Source organism: Tachypleus tridentatus, chromosome 9 (assembly GCF_004210375.1).
Source record: "Tachypleus tridentatus isolate NWPU-2018 chromosome 9, ASM421037v1, whole genome shotgun sequence".
NCBI classification, from domain to species: Eukaryota; Metazoa; Arthropoda; class Merostomata; order Xiphosura; family Limulidae; genus Tachypleus; species Tachypleus tridentatus.
The window spans coordinates 38,282,768-38,303,451 of NC_134833.1; the positions used below are offsets into that span (position 1 = coordinate 38,282,768).

Consider the following 20,684-nt stretch of genomic DNA (forward strand, 5'->3'; position numbering starts at 1 on the left):
TATTGTCTCCATCGTCTACCATGCTCAGTCTGATGGTTACTATTAACCATTTCAATATAACAAAATTTTTCGAAGAATAACGAGGTCAAAACAAACACTTTAACTAATTTTCCACAAATTCTTTGCGTGTATATTGACTTCTAGGTCAATGTAGGTCTAGTAATTGTCTGGGCGCTGGACTTGTAATCTGTGGGTCGAGGGTTCAAATGCTCGCCCTTTCATCGTGGAGGCGTTATAATGTACGGTCAATCCCATTATCCACTGGCAACAAAGCAGCCCAATAGTTGGCGGTGAGTGGTGTTGAGTAGCTGTCTTTTCTCTAATCAATCATTTCTAAATTAGGAAGGCTTTGATAGCTTTGTGCAACTTCAAAACAAATAAAAGAGACTAAAAATAAAAAAAAATTCGTTCGAAGCTACAATGGTAAACTTGACAGATATGGTAAACTTGATAATGACTATGGTTCCAGTTCCTTCAACCATCCTTCAGTTATTTGGTGTTTATGTATGGTTTATGGTTGGAAGATTGTGAACCTTTGGCTTACGAGGCTTTGTCATGTTCAAATGTTTGCTTAGCGGTTAGTGTGTTGGACTGTGGATTCTAAGGTTCGTGGTTCGTATCTAATCACCGAGAAAATGTGCTCACTTTGTTTGTTGATCTGGATATAACGAGCAATATACACTACTAGTTGAGAAATTCAACAAGAACCCCCCCCTCAACTATTGTTTCCCTGACAGACATGATGACCTCAGGGGTTACTATGTTCAACATTCTAGGACTTAGGACAGTTCAAAATGTATATAAACTAGAAGATGAGCCCAAATTCGTCTCAATGACGTTTTGGGTTCGAAGGGTTATCTATGTTAATAATGGCTTTCACTTTGCAGATGAACACGTTGTATTAGAATGGCATGAGATGCTCTTCCAAGGTGCGTTGCGGTCTTAAATGCTCTGTGAGTAGTTTCGTTTCCGTACATGAACTACAATTAATACTTTTTTTATTATTTATGTTTCATTTGGCTCCAGATCTATGACTATCTCACCATTAGAATATCCTTTTTCAGAAAGGCTGTGTCGTACTTTTCCAGCCATAAACTATCCTCAGCAACATTGCACGATTGAATGCTTTCGAAATCGAGATAAACCAAATATATAGGCTTTCAAAATATCACTATGGCAACACGATTCTGCAATAAGATTAGCAACTTTTTTTTCCTTTTTTTACAAATTACAATAAACCATCCGAACAGTTTATTTCCTTCAATTAAACGCTTGAAATAATATAAATTTATCATGAAGAAAATAAAACTCAACATGAATAATTAAAAATAAAACGTTATTTTTTGTGCCACAGTTCAAGTTACCACAGTCTTACTCGTTCAACTTTTTTGAGAACGTTTACAACTTGTTCTGAGTAAACATAATCGCATATTTCTTCCAAATCTAAACAGTTTCAAATAACGCTTGAATACAGTTTTAACTGTAAATGTTTAAAGCATAATATGTATTGATGCATAGAATCTAAAACATGGTAAGTAATAAGAACGGTAAAATAATTCCATAAATAAAATATTAAAGTTATGAGCCATAATACGAAAAAAGAATTACTAGAATTTTGATACAAATAAGTCAATATTCTAAAAATGTTAAGCCTACTTCTTCAATTACTTAATGAAGGCAGCATTCGGGGGTTCCGCGTTATTTTCCTGTTTCTTTAGTATTATCGATTGAGTTACAGAAGTATCGTTTGTCGAAGTTAAAACGTTAGACGTTTCGAGTGAAAACCATCCTAACCTTTCTTTTAATCACTATTTCAAATGGAAAAGGTTTAGGAACGGTACAAGTTGAAATTAACAGAGAACCGGACGTTGCTAACACATTGGTCACGTTAAAATTTAAACCTTAACTTAATCTTTGAAATTATTAGCTGCTATGAAAGTATTTTAACCTACTTAAAAAAATAAAAATTTAAATAGACTCGGTTATTTTTTAAGTGATAGTTGAGACTTACTAGATTTAAACTGGTACGGTAACATTTAAGACACATCTCAGCTTTACTAGATTTAAACTGGTACGGTTACATTTAAGACACATCTCAGCTTTACTAGATTTAAACTGGTACGGTAACATTTAAGACACATCTCAGCTTTACTAGATTTAAACTGGTACGGTAACATTTAAGACACATCTCAGCTTTACTAGATTTAAACTGGTATGTTGAAATTTAAGAAACATCCTGCTGTCTTTGTCTTAAAATGTTTCGGAAAAGTAGTTTTTATTTATCAGAACAATGTAAAAGTTCAAGTAATTTAAACTTTGGACATATTTGATACATTTCTAAACGTTCATTGTAACATTGTGTATCTCTGAACTGCTTTAATTACTTTTAGCTTTTTCTAAGTTTTTATGTGTTTGTGTATATTAACTAAGGCAGAACGGTCAGATGTATGTCACATGTTTAGTATTACTTTTTTGTTATTAGTAGTTTTATATGGATATTTTTATGTACACTCAGTTTACAAATCAGAATAAACAAATAACACACGTACTCACGTACCAATGCAGATCGACTGGTATACCAAGAAAGTGGTCTTCTTTCTCGTGATACAAAAGTGTTAAAAGTTACTGTTCAATAAAGTTGTATCTTACTGTTATTTTAGCAAATCAGTACTGAAAGTATTCTACGAAAAATATTTCAAAATAAAAATATTTACATTAAGAAAATAAAACATGGTCAGAAAAAGGCGGATTATTGGAACGGTTGCCCTAAGAGAAATGTTCAGACAAATGCACTCGTCCGTCGAGAATACTATTTCTTTACGAATAAAAGAAGTGTTACCAAGCTGAAACTTTAAAATCATTTAATGATGTATCGACGTAGTAATGTAGGTTATAAACCTTGAATTGCATTTAAATAAATATTGTAGATACATTGTTCAAAAGAATGTGCATTTCGTTAGCCCTTAAAGTTCAACTTCGTATGAAGATGTAACACGTGGTTTACACGTGAATTAGGTTATCCTTTACTTTACCATTGCTTTACTTTACTTTACTTTTGAGAGTTCATGCTAACCTATAGTAAGATATTTCGTCGTGTGTTTGTTAATGCCTTGAAAAATCGACAACTAATTAAAAGTGTAGAACTTCAGAACAATAGAAAGAGTTTGTTTCTTTTTTAATTTCGCGCAAAGCTACACTAGGGCTATCTGCGCTAGCCGTCCCTAATTTAGCAATGTAAGGCTAGTCATCACCACCCATCGCCATCTCTTGGACTACTCCTTTATCAACGAATAGTGGGATTGACCGAAACATTATAACGCTCACATGGCTGAATGGGCGAGCACGTTTGGTGTGACGGGAACTCGAACCCGCGACCCTCAGATTACGAGTCAAGTGCTTTAATCGCCTGGCCATTAGAAAGAAAAAAAAATGAACAATATCACTTGAATCTGGGCATGAAGTAACCTCGCTAGAGATACCTGAGCAACTTTAGATATTGAAACCAGCACTTCCTAGATATTTTACTTTGTTCGCTCATCTGTTAAAATGTTGGTTTCCGTGATTTAAATAACTAAGATCTAAGTAACATTCCCCTAACTAACTTACCATAGAAAAGTAAATACGATGTTCATAAGTTAACACAAACATATAAAAGGTGAACTACAAGCGTTGGTTTGTCCAAGCTGTAGTACCCGGATGATCATATTGGAATGCAAGAGTGTCGATCCTATAAATACATGATCGTTGAGAAGTAACTGTATCTATAGCTGCACATGAATCCCTAAGGACTGATGTTAAATAACTCGAAGTAATAGTCGAGTTGGTGACTTTGGCGGTAGCAGAGAGAACGAATGAGACTTAGAACTTAGTTTAGCAATTAATTACTCTTGGAAATGAATGGATTTAGGTAAAACACAGAGAAACTGGTGTTTAATTCCAAACGCAAGGGAGTTACTTAAAAAAGAAGAAAATGAAAGTATGTTTACACGATTTTTTATTTATTTTTTACTGAGTAAAATGTAGCCTGAAAATGTTAGTGTTAACTGTATTCGAAATAAACAGAACGGTAGAAAGAATAACAAAGTGAATTAAAGTTGTTTTAGGACTTAGAAAAAATATTTATCTCGAACATGTTGACTGTTTCGTATTTTGTTTTCATGTTTTAATTAAAGATCTACATATTTTGTACCTACACAACCATACAATACGGACTGATTTTTCACTCAGCTATATTAACTCACCATTGCTCTTAAGGAAGTGTTTATGGTGCCTTCTAGATCACCAAGATAAAAGCTAATAACTGTTAATAAGAGCTTCGTTTTGCCAATAAATAACTGATTGAAATTTAAATGCTTACAAACAATATAAGATATTTTATCATATATGGCATGCAGCTGCTATTCTATGCTATGCTATTCAAAATATTATAGTCTTAAACAAACGCCTTTGGCGCATATACCCAGTACACAAGTTACGTTTTAATCAACCAGATATTAATTATTATAATCGAATTTCCAAGCTAAGTAAAGTACAGAAACAGTCAAATCATGTCTAATATTAATTTTCGAAAGTAAGATCGCACATATACAAGTTCAAAGTAAATTGATAGGTTTAAAGATTATAGTTTGGTAGTATAATACAAAACCTCACACTTTACATCAAACCACTACGCTATAATTTTTAAACCTTGTATAGTGTTACTACAGCTTTATTGTTTGCATTTACTGTACACAAGTGATACACATATTTTATTATACGGTAAATTTATACCGTTTATGTGGTTTACATATTTTACTCCTCAAGTAATTGGTTTCTAAATGTATATACCATCACAGCAAGCAACCTCGATTAAGTATTCTGAAAGCCTAATATAAAATAAACTGAGAATAAATTGCTTCTGCATATGTATTAAGTAGTTACGGCCCCAGCCCTTTGTTCCATACATAAATTAGAATTTCATTGCAGATGTATTTTAAAGGTTTGACGTAGTATAACGTACAACACACTTATAGCAATAGATCTGCAGATACTTTCTGAGGCTGTCACAAATATACTGTATTCTATCTGCAGTTAAAAAAAAAAAAAGACTTTCTACTGTACAAAATTTTCGTTTTCTGCTAACTTTATATCATGAAGGACAACAATGTAGTAAACTATATAAGTCAATACTATATCTTATAACATCACATACAAAATGTTAAAACTGGACATGGGAAAGCCTTTGTGTTTACTGTGACGTTATACTAAATATACTATCAGCGTTCCTGTTTAAGTAAACAAAAATGTGTGAAACTTTTTTTTTTTCTGCTATGAAATGGACAGGAGTGGTCTAATGTTAAACACGTTACTTTCATATCGGAAGGTTCGAGGTTGAAGTCCGTTATGTAGTACTGAATATGCTGCACACTTTCAGCTACCATCTCGTTATAAACGTGGCTTTCAGTCTCGCTGTTGGATTAAGAGAAGCTTTAGAGATGGCAGACGCTGTTAAATGGTTGCGCTCTCTCAGGGCAGTAGTTTTTACATTAGTGACTATTATGCCTAAATTGGGTCTCTAATTGAGTCCTTTATAAATAAATTATAAGATATCTCTTGAATTACATTTTCTAGATACTAGTATTTACTAAAACTAGGAATTTGAAGGTTTAATGTTTAATTAATATATGTATGCTTTGTATCATCTGTGCATATATAACCATGATATGAATTTGATGATAGAGAAAAACTACTTGGAGAAAAACATTTCTAAAGGGAATTTATTTGTTCGTTAAAGGACTTGCACAAAAATCTTCATAGAAGACTATCTGCCTTTTGCCATTCATAATTTTGAGCTGACTAGGGAGAGAATGCAACTAATTAATATCGCTCAACATTAACACCTGGCATAATCTTATCTAACCAATTAGCGCATTAATGTCTCTATAGTACATTTTGTGGTATCGAGACATGAACATTGAGCTCTAGGCCTTACGAACTTGACTCGCTAACGACTTAATTAAACCAAACCGTCCAGAACTAAAATTTACATTTTTTGCAAAAAAAAAAATATTCTTGTTTGAGGAAATTTGCTATGAAAGAAAAATAAACCTTGAAGTAATATCTTTGCTACACAAAAAACACCTCTCGGAAAACAACTGTACAATATGTCTACAAGAACAATCATTGAGTAAGTGGTAGCTACAAAAAAAACCATCTGTAGAGGCAAACTTTATGATGAAAAAACATATCTGAAAAACTTCCTGCTATATAAAAGTATCTGTAAAAGATAATACTTCTTGCTAGAAAAACATATGGAAGAAAACCATCCTGTTGTATTAGAACATCGCTGAAAAAAATTGCTGCTACAGAAAACCATCCTGTTGTATTAGAACATCGCTGAAAAAAATTGCTACTACAGAAAACCATCCTGTTGTATTAGAACATCGCTGAAAAAAATTGCTGCCACAGAAAACCATCCTGTTGTATTAGAACATCGCTGAAAAAAATTGCTGCCACAGAAAACCATCCCGTTGTATTAGAACATCGCTGAAAAAAATTGCTGCTACAGAAAACCATCCTGTTGTATTAGAACATCGCTGAAAAAAATTGCTACCACAGAAAACCATCCTGTTGTATTAGAACATCGCTGAAAAAATTGCTGCTACAGAAAACCATCCTGTTGTATTAGAACATCGCTGAAAAAAATTGCTGCCACAGAAAACCATCCTGTTGTATTAGAACATCGCTGAAAAAAATTGCTGCTACAGAAAACCGTCATTATAATAAAAACTCACTGTTACAGAAAACCGTCATTATAATAAAAACTTGCCTCTACAGAAAACCATTATTGGAATAAAAACTTGTCGCTACAGAAAACCATTGTTGGAATAAAAACTTGCCGCTACAGAAAAAATCATTATTATAATAAAAACTTGCCTCTACAGAAAACCGTTATTATAATAAAAACTTGCCTCTACAGAAAACCATCTTTATAATAAAAACTCACTGCTACAGAAAACCATCATTATAATAAAAACTTGTCGCTACAGAAAACCATTATTATAATAAAAACTTGTCGCTACAGAAAACCATCATTATAATAAAAACTTGTCGCTACAGAAAACCATCATTATAATAAAAATTTGCCGCTACAGAAAACCATCTTTATAATAAAAACTCACTGCTACAGAAAACCATCATTATAATAAAAACTTGTCGCTACAGAAAACCATTATTATAATAAAAACTTGTCGCTACAGAAAACCATTATTATAATAAAAACTTGCCGCTACAGAAAACCGTCATTATAATAAAAACTTGCTGTTACAGAAAACCATCTTTACAATAAAAACTTGCTGTTAGAGAAAACACGTCCAAAAGAAAATTTTGTTTCTCGAGAAAAATATCTCTTTAAAAAAATTTCCCGCTATAGAAGCATAACTTTAGAGAAAACTTTGATGTTACACAAAAACATCACTAAAAGAAAAAATTATTACTCCAGAAACTGCTTCAGTAGATAAACTGGCTGCTACAGAAATAAAGGGCCTGGCATGGCCAAGCGCGTAAGGCGTGCGACTCGTAATCCGAGGGTCGCGGGTTCGCGCCCGCGTCGCGCTAAACATGGTCGCCCTCCCAGCCGTGGGGGCGTATAATGTTACGGTCAATCCCACTATTCGTTGGTAAAAGAGTAGCCCAAGAGTTGGCGGTGGGTGGTGATGACTAGCTGCCTTCCCTCTAGTCTTACACTGCTAAATTAGGGACGGCTAGCACAGATAGCCCTCGAGTAGCTTTGTGCGAAATTCCAAAACAAACAAACAAAAGCTACAGAAATAAGACATGCAACTTTGTTTATAATTAATCACAAAGGTACACAATAGACTACCAGTGTTGTGCCCACCACGACTACTGAATGTACCGAAACCCGGTTTATAGTGTTGTAAGTCGGCAGATGTACTGTTGAACCACTGGAGTCCAAACATGCTACTAGAGAGATGTATCTGTAGAAAATATTAGTCGATACAAAAACAGACGTCCCTACGAAAATCCTCTGCTACACAAAAATGAATTTAGAAGTAAAACTTTTTATTATAGAAATATTCTCTAAAAGAGAATTTTAATGTCTCGCTGCATAGTCTCTCGAAAATATTTTGCTAGAAAATGTCTATAGAAATTTGCTGCTTGGTAAAACATTTCAAGAAAGTTTAGTTTGTTTGCTTGTTTTGAATTTCGCGCAAAGCTACACGAGGGCTATCTGCGCTAGCCGTCCCTAATTTAGCAGCGTAAAACTAGAGAGAAGGCAGCTAGTCATCACCACCCACCGCCAACTCTTGGACTACTCTTTCGGAAATTCGAAACGACGCCCCTCTGATTACAAGTCGAGTACCTTAGCCATCTGGCCATGATGAACCTCCAAGAAACTAACCTTCTTATTATAGGAAAACTTAAGTAAAAGAACAACTAGAACTTCACGAAAAACACCTCTATAAAAACTTGCTTCTGAAGAGAAACATCTCTAAAAGAACTCTCACTACTGGACAAATGTTAGTAGAAGGAAAACTTGCTGTTAAGTGAAAATATCTCTTATAAAACATATGCTGTAAAATGCGTTTGAAAACGACAAATGTTCGCCAGAATGTTCTTTAACATCTATTGATTCGTCAATTCGTCAATTTATCCACTAGTTTAAGAAAATAGCTTGTTATATTCAACACTCGAAACTCTTCAAAATTAGTGATATATACTGATCTAAGTGAGGTCTAATACTAACCATTTTATTACTAGTATGTACTGATCTTTTTCACTGGCACTGCTTCATGAAGTGAGGTTATTCTCACGTTTCCGCAATGTAGAACATTAATAATAAACTTTTATCTCTTCAGTTAATTGATCAGGGGGTAAATTGAATTATTTCCACCATAACGAAAGAAACCGTGTAAATAGGATAAGTGTGTATACGAACGTTTGACAAGGGTTGATCGGGAAAGTTCAGTTTCTATCAAATATGGTTGAATATGTTCTAAGCATGAACATATATAAACTGAATTTGTACATAAACTATAAATGAATTAAATTTTACAAATGTGTAATGAATAAAAGACGTTATGCATGATTTTCTAGTCCAAATTACTGTGTAATTGATATTTCAAGCACGTCTTAAAATGAGCTGATTTATGAACTGCCCTCTTTTCCTTTCATGTCTTCTTGAAGTGTATATCTCTTTCCAGTTAAATAAATAATCCATGTCTGTGTGGTTATTTTTAGCCAGTTTCTGATTTCGCTCTAACCTAACGAGGATAACGAAGAACATGGAAGATATTGATTGATCGAAGAAGATAGGTAGGGCTAGTCAGTTTAGCATGCGCAAAGCATGAAGTCCCGGATGTTTTTCAGAAATAGTGTATTTAACATCCACATACAGCACCAGGAGGCATTCAGCAAGGAGTAATAACAATAATTGAAGGTTTTTTCTTGTGGCTCTTCTAGAATGGTATGATTTCTGAAATAAAAAAACTAAGCTCGTAAAACTAAATACGGGCACTAGTGTCAATTTCTTTTAAATTAAATTTGGTTAAGAAATTCGGGACTTTTAATTCATTGGTTTCAAATTCTGACTAAAGTTATGAGACAAAATATTTATTCGTGCTTGGGAGAAAGGGTCGTTCCGATATTTCATAGCACCCTGTAAATTCAGCGTCCATTAGTTTGTTTTTTGGTCAATTAATCAAATAACTTCAAAATTTGACGTGAGCCAACGCGCAGCGACCTCTAAAGATTGGCCAGATTTTTAACGTATCAAATGAGTCATCCGCACGTCAGTTAAAATCAAGAGTTAAGCTGAATCAGTTATCAGAACAGACTTATAATATGAATCAGTCGTCAACCGATTACTTAAAACGTGGATTTGATAAAAGTCTCTCGTCCATATATCAGTTAAAATTCAAGAATTAATCTAAGCCAGTCGCCGACATCTCGCTTAAAACCTGGATTAATGATATGGAACAGTCGTGAATACATCAGCTAAACCCAGAATTTATAAAAATGAAACAGTCACGAATATATTGGCTGAAACATGAACTTATAATTTCAAAGTATCGTAAATACATCAGCTAAAATAAGGATTTATAAAGTGAAACAGTCGCGAGTATATGGGCTAAAACCTGGATTTATAACCTGAAACAGTCGTGAGTACATGGGCTAAAACCTGGATTTATAATCTGAAATAGTCATGAATACATTGGCTAAAACATGAACTTATAATTTCAAAGTATCGTAAATACATCAGCTAAAATAAGGATTTATAAAGTGAAACAGTCGCGAGTATATGGGCTAAAACCTGGATTTATAACCTGAAACAGTCGTGAGTACATGGGCTAAAACCTGGATTTATAATCTGAAATAGTCATGAATACATTGGCTAAAACCCGGATGTAACATCAATTGATCATGCACATATTAGTTAAAACATGGACTTATGTAAATTACTAGTCCTTTCTCTACATTTTGGAAAAAGCAAAAAGATTGAACTTTGTCAAATATCAAAAGTTTTTTCTACATCTCACTATATAAGCAGAAAAGAAGTGTCTGAGACATTACAGCCACATTAATAATAAGTTGGCAAATAAAGATTTATAAGTACGATGAAGTGATTTATTTTGTGGAAAACATACTACATTTTCGACAAAACATTGCTCTCTCTTCTTCAGTAAAGAAGAAAACGTATGAAGAAGACAGACCAATGATGTATTGAAACATGTAGTATGTTTCCCTCAAAATAAGTCAATTCGTTATGCTTATAGAATGTAGTTTGCCAACTTATTATTGTATCAGCTAAATGTGCTTTCATATTCAAGTAGCTTTACATTCTAAAGAGATAGGTTATTTAGTCCTTTGGGATTGTTTTCAGAGTTACCGGGGGAATGTTGCTTAATGTTAATATGGTAGTCGTGGACTCAAGGGTTCATGGTTCACGACCCTTTGGTGCAATAAAAGAATTGCACTTCACACATTGAGACTGAGTGGACTTTATGAGAAAGTGACAGTCGAATCCAGCCACTCCATCTGAGAAAAAAAGGCCCAAAAATTAGCGAAAGGAGCTATTGACTAGCTGCTTTTACCCTTGTTTATTAGCTCATAATTACAGACACATGGTACAAATATCAACTGAATAGCATTGCATGAATATCTAAAGACAATGCAAACCAAATTCAATGTTACATGAGTGACATCGCCGCGCGAAACATATTGTCTCCAAAAACATGAAAAACATCTTATGATCCACTAACACACTAAAATATTATAAAACATTTTGTAATGAATGTGGCACTATTTCTACACCCCATAAAACAGGTAATTATTTTCATATGTATTTTCAATAAGCTTAAAAAACGTTGTTCTGAGTTTTAACATTTTCTATTAGCTGAAAATGTTACTCCATAAGTGAAGTTATCAAAAAGCTACTCTTGAAATTAATATTGCATTTGTCATATCGCATTAACACCTAAACAGAAGGAAATTATTTTTATCAATCATTTACTACTTAGATATCCAAAGTTAGTGACAAAAAACGCGTAAAGTATTTAGTGTTAAAATAAATATTATACGGATTTTACGTACTATAATTATATAGAAGTAGACACGGCAGTGTGTAGCTAATACAGTTTAATGGCAAACTATAAATGCTTAATGAGGTGATTACAACTATTTAAGGGAATAATCTCATTTCGTGATTTACATTCGTTACTTTAACCTGCAGGTTGACTTATGAAAATAAAACTGTATTTTAAGTGGACGAAAAAGGCAAACTATTCACATTTGTAAAGTAATGTACTTACAACCATCCTAGTTGGAAGAAAATATTTATAGCATTCATTTTCATTATATCTGAATTACATGACTAAGTTTCAAAAAACTTATTTTATTTTAGTTCTTACAATTTATTACTTCATCAAGAGACTATGAATTACATGAATTACTGTATTAGTTGGTTTCTTAATTAGCCCTATATAAGAATACAAACGTCACTTGCAAGTGCGCAAGTGTACATCAAACTGCAATAAATGACATATTATAACAATATTATTGAATATGACATTACTGGGAATTGGTAATAAAATATCAGATATTGATTCAAAATATATACTTTATACTCTAACATACTTCATTGGCAATTCTGAAAAATACCAGTCGGTATATTCCAGTACATATATTAAGTTATTGAATAGTCTGAGAAAATTTACTGCTATTCTGAAATACTGAAATTTGTCATCCGATATCTTAAAACTCTGAGGGATATAAGTTGCAAAATTCTAACATACGTATTCAGATAATGTATAGTTTGACATAACTTATGAAAATTCTAAAAGATATCACATAAAAAAATTGATTTCAGAATTGCAGTAAATTAGCTCAAACTGTTCAATATCTGAATATATCCGTTGGAATATTTCAACTGATATCTTTCAGAATTATCAGTGAAGTATAATATTAAGCTATGTAATATCTTCTGAACTTATAAACCTGGTATATTAATCTTTATTTCCAATAACGTTCAACAATACACGCCATTTATCTTGAAGTTTCGTGTATACCTACCTGTACACATATTTTCGAGTAATGTTTGTATTCTTATGTATGCTTAATTAAGAAACAAGCTGTAAATTCAGTTTTGCTGAAACAAATTACATCCAACAATTCAATATCTGAATATACCTGTTGGAATGTTTCAACTTACATCTTACAGAATTGTCAGTAAAGTATAATTCGTGTTACCCTGGCGAAGTCGTAATACTGAACGTTGAGAGAACTATAGTGATTTTTTTAAAGTTTTCTTTTCTGTGTCTAATTATTTGAATAAGTCGAAAAATCTTGGTATGCGTTACGAAAACTCAGGTCTCAGATATTAATTTTTTTATTAATTCATTGGTTGAACTGAAGTTCTATAATACAAAGTTACTGAGATGTAGTTTTAAGAAACTTTGACGTAACTTTCTTACCATCACGCCGACTTCGAAAAAGTCGTTTCACTCGAGACGACATGTCTTCGTCTTCTTCAGAGATGTTTGCCCTAATAATGGCCATCCTATTCTTCCCCGGAATCTTGGAGTTCAGAACCGTCTGCACTAACCAAGCTTCGGTTCTTGAACAGAAGAAGGCCAAAGTGACGAACAAAGAGGCCACCACCAATAATTCACCAAGCTGCATACGGCTACGTCATGTGGATGTCTGTCTTGCTTACGAAAAGTATTATCGCCAAGCGATGAAGGAAATGGTTATGAGGCTAGAATACAGATTCCCGCTCATCCTTCTCGCCCAGTTGGTGCTTGTAACCAGTTCCCCAGCATCCCTGGTTCTTTAGAGCACCATCTTGCGGCCAGCTATATTCAGCGTGTCTGTAACAATCCGAAAATCAATATTTCGTGGTTGTTGTAACTATGCAACAGATAATTGTTGTTGCTGTGAACTGAGAAAGTAGAGTAATAATGATTACACATAGAGAAGATAATTGTCAACAACACAAAATTTTTTCTCACTGAATAATAAAAGTGTGCAATTAATCAAATAATGTGTAATACTTATAGCCTGTCCGACTGACACAAATTATTTTTCAATATTGCTGGTGCTGGCATCTATAGGCGAGAAAATAAAAATATAATTTACTTTGTCTAATTTTGTACAAGTCAATTAACTTCTGATGTGAAATAAAATAAGTATCATCCATGATTATGAATTTAAAAAAATACATAGAAAAAGTGTGTTTTATCATTTCTATTGACCTGAAATATATTAAACCATTTCCTAGCCACTTACGAAGCGCTATTAATTTTTAATAGGTGTAAATTAATTTGAAATTAGTTATGTCGAGAAAACTCACTTATAGAGAAATATATATGTAAAAACGGCTCGTTTGGGTTGAGAAAATATTTTACGTAGAGGAGCGAACAACGTTTCGACCTTCTTCGGTCATCGTGAACCTGACTTTCTTATTGTCTATTTTTGAATAAAGACTCAATAAATATCTGGTTATGAAAAGAGGACCTTTTACTTTTATACTTGTGATGTAGGTGGATGCAGCAAAGTTTTATATATTTACTTGCTCAATCTGAAGCTGTAGAAAATTGGGATATTCTTTTAAGTGGCGTAAAGAGGTGACAACAACTGAAAGTTACTACATTTAATAAGTTTGAACATACACTTTCAATCAATCTTACTACAAGAAAAATGTCTACATCGACTTCAGAATGACAGGTTAGTACAGACTAATCAAGCTAATCCATCAGATAATTATAGTTTTTCAGCTGCTTTGATCTGGTGCGACACCTAGCGTGTAACAAACACTTTCTTTATTCGATTTACATTCGTACGTGTAATCCTAAACAACTAAGCTTGTGTAGTAATAATCATTAAAACCAGGGCCGGATTAAGGGCAATTGTTGCCCTAATCACAGTTCAACAATGGTGCCCCCATCGGCTTCTCCATTGCTTAACTGACAAGACATTAAGACTCAATAAGTGCTGAAAGTGAAGTAAAAGTTTGAAAATTTATAGCACTTTTTCAGTTTTCTTCCATGTCAGACTCCACAACTATATTAAATAAAAAAGTATTTATTTATTTAACAGTTTGGGCATGGATTAAGATCAAGCAATGACTGAAGCCTTTTATTTACAAATGATTAGGGAAATCACTTCTTTGATTAATGATAATTAAAAATAATTATTTTTATTGCATATTTGTTTTGTTGTTTTGAATTAAGCTCAAAGCTACACAATTGGCTATCTGTGCTTTGCCCACCACTGGTATCAAAACCCGGTTTTTAGCGTAGTAAGTCCGCGGACATACCGCTGAGCCACTGGGGGGCATATTTGTTTTCACTCTGAGTTAATAATTCTAACTTTGATGTTAACAAATTCACACTTTGAACTTAAAACCTTGCAAACAAATTATTTATTTATATCTTAATATTTATTTAAATTTTAAAAAGTTTCTTCTAGATTGTTTAAATGCAAAGTCTTTGATCAAGTCCTCAAAACTAATTTGGAGTAACACATCTGCTTCTATACTTAGCAGAAGCAAGACATTCAGCCTGTCTTGTCACATAGTTGTTCTGTTGGGATTTTTAATAAGCTTGAGCTGAGAAAGTGAACGTTTAGCTGTGCAAATTGTCACCATTAATGTTAAAAATATACGCAATGTAATGTCTACGTTTGAAAACGCACACTCAATTTTGTCTTCTGGAATTATTTTATAAAGTTCAGCATGACAGAATCTGGTTTTTGCACTTTTCATTGCACTGACCTTATGGCGCACATATGAGTGAGACTGCTGAAGCTCGGAAGAGAGATTAGTCTCCACGTCCTCTGGATAAGCATCAATTAGCTTTTAGGAACACAGCAGATTCTGTGACATCACTTGGCTCATCACTTGGAAAGAAAATTTGTTTGTTATTTCTTTGTACACCTCTCCTCTTCTTCTCATCTAGGTTTATAGTTTGTCAACAATTGTGTAGAAAGTGATGATACGAAATTTATCTCTGGCATTCAGATATACTTCTTGTGCATTTCCGTCATTGGGCATGTTCGAACTGCATTGTAATCAATATCTGGTAATATTTCCTTTGCTGTTGTTGTTGTTTTGAATTAAGCACAAAGCTACACAATGGGCTACCTATGCTCTGCCCACCACGGGTATCGAAACCCGGATTTTAGCGTGTAAGTCCGCAGACATACCGCTGAGTCACTGGGGGGTATTTCCTTTGCAATTGCTTCAAATCTTTCAACGTCATCCCTTAAAGTGCATAGTTTGTCAGCTAATGACCCATACAGATTTGCACGTTTTTAAATTCACATCCTCATTTTGCAAAACTTGACTTGCTTTATGAAACCTTTGCAAAATCTCACCCCACATGATCAACATACAAACATTTTCTAGCTCTTGGGTCTTATTCGAGATATTGTCTGCTTCTCTTCTAGTGTCTCCCTTTTGTGACTGGTTTTCAATTATATATTCTAAAGCTTCCAAAATCTTAAAGAAAGACTTCAAAATTGCTGTTCTTGCCATAGAATTTGCCTTCCATCTGGTACCAGAAAGGGGTTTTAACACACTTTCATTTCCAAGACAAGCTTTAAAAATTTTCCACCGGCTGGTTGAGGCTGAAAAAATGTATAGAGTAAGTGCATTGTAGAGAAAAAAATAACTGTTACTTAACAGCAGTGAACAGCACTTGAGCCTACCAAATTTAATGAATGGGCTGCAAATAGCACATACATGGCAAACTCATTTTCTTCTAATATCTTTTGCTGCATCCTCTTATAACGCCCAGACATGTTAGCAGCATTGCCTTAAGACTCACCCCTACATTTTGACAAATTAAATTTGCAAACTTCACATAAGTATTGCAATACTTGGGTTGCCATTTCCTCACTTCAGTTCTAGAAAGGTTAAAACGCGTTCAATAGGCTGCTCATCCTTTGAATATCAAAGTATAACACTTAACTGATCTATATGTGATAGATATGGGGTCGAGTCAACTGACAGGTTAAAATAACCAGAAGAATTTACTTCATCAACAATAAACGCGTGAATCTTCTGAATCATTGGTTCAATAAGTTCTTCACAGGTGGTTTTGGACAAGTAAGAATGATTTCCTTTTCCAGAATTTCTATATTTCAAAATATGCCCTGCTAAAAATGGATCAAACTGACTTGTAGCTCAAGCAGCTCTAAAACAAAATTCTATTCTTCAGTGAACCAAATTTTTCATTTGCTCCTCAAAAAGCCAGGCCACAAATAACAGCTATTACACGCCCCAAGACATGCTCCCAGTAATTGCACTCTTTTTTAATTCGTTTTCTCCGCTCTTGTCGCAAGCCTAAACTTTCTGCGTGAGTTAAGTATGTTAGCAAACAGTCTCGATGAGTAGTGCTTCTTTCATGATGATCAATTATAATAGTATTTCGCTAGTTACTAAACCCTTTTCTTTCAACAAAGCGTGAGAAAATTTTAGGGGCAAAAAGTTTACAAACAAAGCAGTAAAATGACCTTGTTAATGGTGAATACAATAATCACTCTCTCTTGTATTGCTCACCTTTGGCTTTTACCCCAAAGAAAAGTTTTTTGCGAACAGTATCTCGTTGGTTTGCCACTATCGAAAGTCCGGCAAGATTTGCCAAATGGCTCATTGTGGTGTTGACGGTCAGTGGGTTTACAAGCAATCCAATAAGCCACATCATCAGCAGGGAAATCGAGCCACAACCCTGGATCTTCTGCTTTAGTTTCTTCATCTTTTGTAGACTGAAGCATTTTACCATAGTCAGTAGATTTTCAGTAATTATTTCAACTTCAGACTATCTTGTAGAGCAACTTGTATCAACATTAACACTAGAGATATCAGGAGAATTTGCAGGCAAAGTGAGATCAGTTGTGAGACTTGTGCCAGTTGAGCCAGCCTGTGACACCTCAATGTCATCATGATGTTCTGACCTTGTACTTGTAGGCGTGAAGCTTCAACTTCAATCTTCTCAGAGTCAGATGCAGTACAAGATGGCGGAGATGGAATTTGATTTGGAAGATCATGTTGTGTAAGTTGAGTGAAAAAATTAATCGGTTTTCCAGCCTTGGCCACTAAATCCAAAGCCTTTTGTTGGTTCTCTTTTGCCAGTTTTCTCTTTTGTGTACCACTTAACTGAACACGTTTCATCTTGCAGTCTGAAAAATACAGAAACCAAAATAAAAAAAACACAAAATAATATGGATCATATATAGTTATAATTAATAGAAAAACACTAAAATTCATAAAGAAAAACGTTGGTAAGACAGTCAAACATATTAAACTCTAGATCTACATTTAGACAAAGAAATCGTGACAAAGAAAAGATGTCAGAAAGTTATCCTAAGACCTACGTCCATCAGCACATAAACATGAATTCATAAATATCTTTATTGATTTGCTCCATTCTGAATGGTTGAAAACCATTCGAGACCAGTCTCGAATCGATTCAAGACTAGCTTCATTACATTTTTAGGATAATTAGTTTTTACTCATTGCAAAAGTTTCATTACGGTTGTTGCTGTGGTAGTTGTATGCAAGAAGCAATGTCAATGGTAGTATGTAACTCCAATGTGAGCCAAAAAGTATCCCAAAACAATTTGTGATCAACAACACATACTATATACACAGTGATCATTCTGTACTAGTACACATACGTAACAATTGTAAACTTTACTGCACATTGAATTACTAAATACTGGGTTAGGCTTAGGCTAGAGTACCTTAATCCTAATCAAATATCTGAAAAACTAGTTGTAACCTCAATTTTGAGCTCAGATTTAACCTAGGGACTTTAGATGAGCCAATAAACCATACATCAACAAAAAAGGCATACGTCTGAAACTTTATATGCATGCCTGGATGCGAAGGCAAATTTAAAACGACTTATGGGAATAGTCCACTTCATTATCCCAGGCTACAGTAGCGTTTCCAGTGTACTTACACTAAACTAGTTACAGAGTTTAGGCCTAACGTTATTGTCACTCAGTTTTCAGATAACAACACTAACGTTAGACCTAATGGTAATACAATGCAACTGAGACCACTAACATTAAGCCTAGTACTCATTACTAACCTTGCTCATATGAACTTGTTCTATTCATGCACTTTTTCAGACAATCCTAAATTGATTTTGTTGATTTGTTGGTTCTTTACAGTATCTTTATATGACCACGGTGCCACAGTACTGTTCTACTACTAGTAGTATAGAGTATACATAACAACGTTAAGGATCATGTTGTCGTACGTGTCGGAGTCTTACGCAGTTTGACCTAAAAGGTCAAATTATCACCTCTAGACTGCTTCAATCAGTCAATTGTTTTCTCAGATTTTCAGAAATATAATAGAACACATATTGATCTGAATTTATAGTCGCAAGATAGTTGTATTACACCTAAAAGTTTGTCGTCCTTATTCTATGTGTTTCTCTCTCGGATTGTTCGTTTGCCTTATAAAAAATATCACCAGAGAGCCAGGCCGGGTCGGGGCATTATGACGTCAGGATGGGATCAAAGAAGAAGTAAGGATAATATAATTGTGATCTCCATTTTTGGATCTAAAAATGGCATATCTGACAAACTTTTGTTGGCTATTTATGAATGGGGATAAAAACTAGAGTGCCCGATCTTAAATCACATTTATCCTTGTATTTATCCCCTAATTAAATCTCAGCTTCAGATCTGTTTATATTATAAAGAAGGGATTACATACATGCCCAAATACTCTTATAGGTCACGTGTAATCTATGAACGGTGGCGTTGCTACAGCGGCGTTCCTTTCTAAATATTTTCCTGGTATGATAAAGTTCAAAACATACTCACACACAAAGGAGGTGTTTTTACAGCAAGTTGTTTGAGGCCCAAAAAATTACGGCTCAGAATACCTTCACTGAGAAACACTCTTATAATAATAATATTACAAAACACACATGAATAATGCAATAGTAACGCAAATAAAACTAAAACAAACGACACAATAACCCAAATATAACGTACGAAAACAAAAGCCGAAAAAAACACAAAACTAACCACGTCTCTGTACACATCTGTTACCATTTCATTTGACTTATGTTTCTGTGGTATTATACTCTTATTTTTTTTTGTAGATGTGACTGAATAAAGCAGTAAAAAGTAAAACAAAACAGTTCCATTGTCTATAATTTTCTATAAATAGCCACAACAGAAGGAATGATTGAAAAAAATATTTCATCTTCAAGGTCAGACATCATAACATACGATCATCTTTCACCTGAAGTTTTATCAACATTTTGTACTGTTCTTTACAGTAATCTTTCGCTAATCAATGACTTCTTACTTCAGATACATAGTTTAGTAGTTTCTCAAAACTTTATCACGCACCAAGTCAAAGAAAGGTTTTTCAACAATGTAGAGTAAAGTCAAACACGACAGATAAGAATAGTTACAAAAAATCGACTAAAGTTAAGTGTGGCAGCGAAAGAGTTAAGGGCAAGATAGCTAGGGGAAAAATTTGTGATGCCCCCCTTCCATTGGTGCTCTGAGCACGTGCTTATTTTGCTTAATGGTTAATCCACGGCTGATTAAAATGTTTCATTTTGCCGTTATTCTACGTAAATATTTTAAAATACGATTTCTCAAGACTCTAAATTTCACATCTAACATAATTATATTAGTGACGCGTAGAATAGAAAACAGTTCTTATAAAACACTAATATTGTAGTTCATGGAAGAAAAATGTTAAAGCTATTTGCTCCATTATTAAAGATGTAATAACAAGGAGCTAAAATGATATAAAAACTGTATTTCTGTTATTTTGTCCCATTGTTAATGTATTTCTCACGGATGAGAGGTAAAATATTATTTATAGTGTAAAGAATGTGTGTGAGCGTGTTTTTCTCATAGCAAAGCAAAATCGGGCCATCTGCTTAGCTCACCGAGGGGATCGAATGCCTGATTTTAGCGTTGTAAATCCGTAGACATACTGCTGTACTAGCGGGGGGCTAGCATAAAGAACTAAGATGACAAAAGCAGAAAATATTTTTAATCCTTAACTTTAATTAATAAAAATAAAACTCTATTATCAATAGTAAAGTGGTAATTAGAAGTTAGACGGAAATATGGGCAATGACCTGTCTCAACTTGTACAAGAATCTTTAAAAAAGTTTTGGAAACAACAGCTATTTTTA

At 33.9% G+C, this 20,684-nt stretch overlaps 1 protein-coding gene across 7 annotated transcripts in view; it reads right to left on the minus strand.

Moving 5' to 3' along the window:
* LOC143225088 (uncharacterized) overlaps window positions 1-13,357 on the minus strand; it is a 135,801-nt gene extending 122,444 nt beyond the window's left edge. For 2 of the 7 annotated variants that reach the window (XM_076453833.1, XM_076453831.1), the window contains exon 1: window positions 12,972-13,351. In XM_076453833.1, coding sequence (XP_076309948.1) covers window positions 12,972-13,179 — 208 coding nt within the window. In that variant the 5' untranslated portion in view covers window positions 13,180-13,351. Of the gene's footprint in view, window positions 1-12,971 lie in introns of all 7 variants that reach the window. The other 5 variants (XM_076453829.1, XM_076453832.1, XM_076453834.1 and 2 more) reach the window with 5 other exon arrangements.
* Window positions 13,358-20,684: the final 7,327 nt, after the last annotated feature.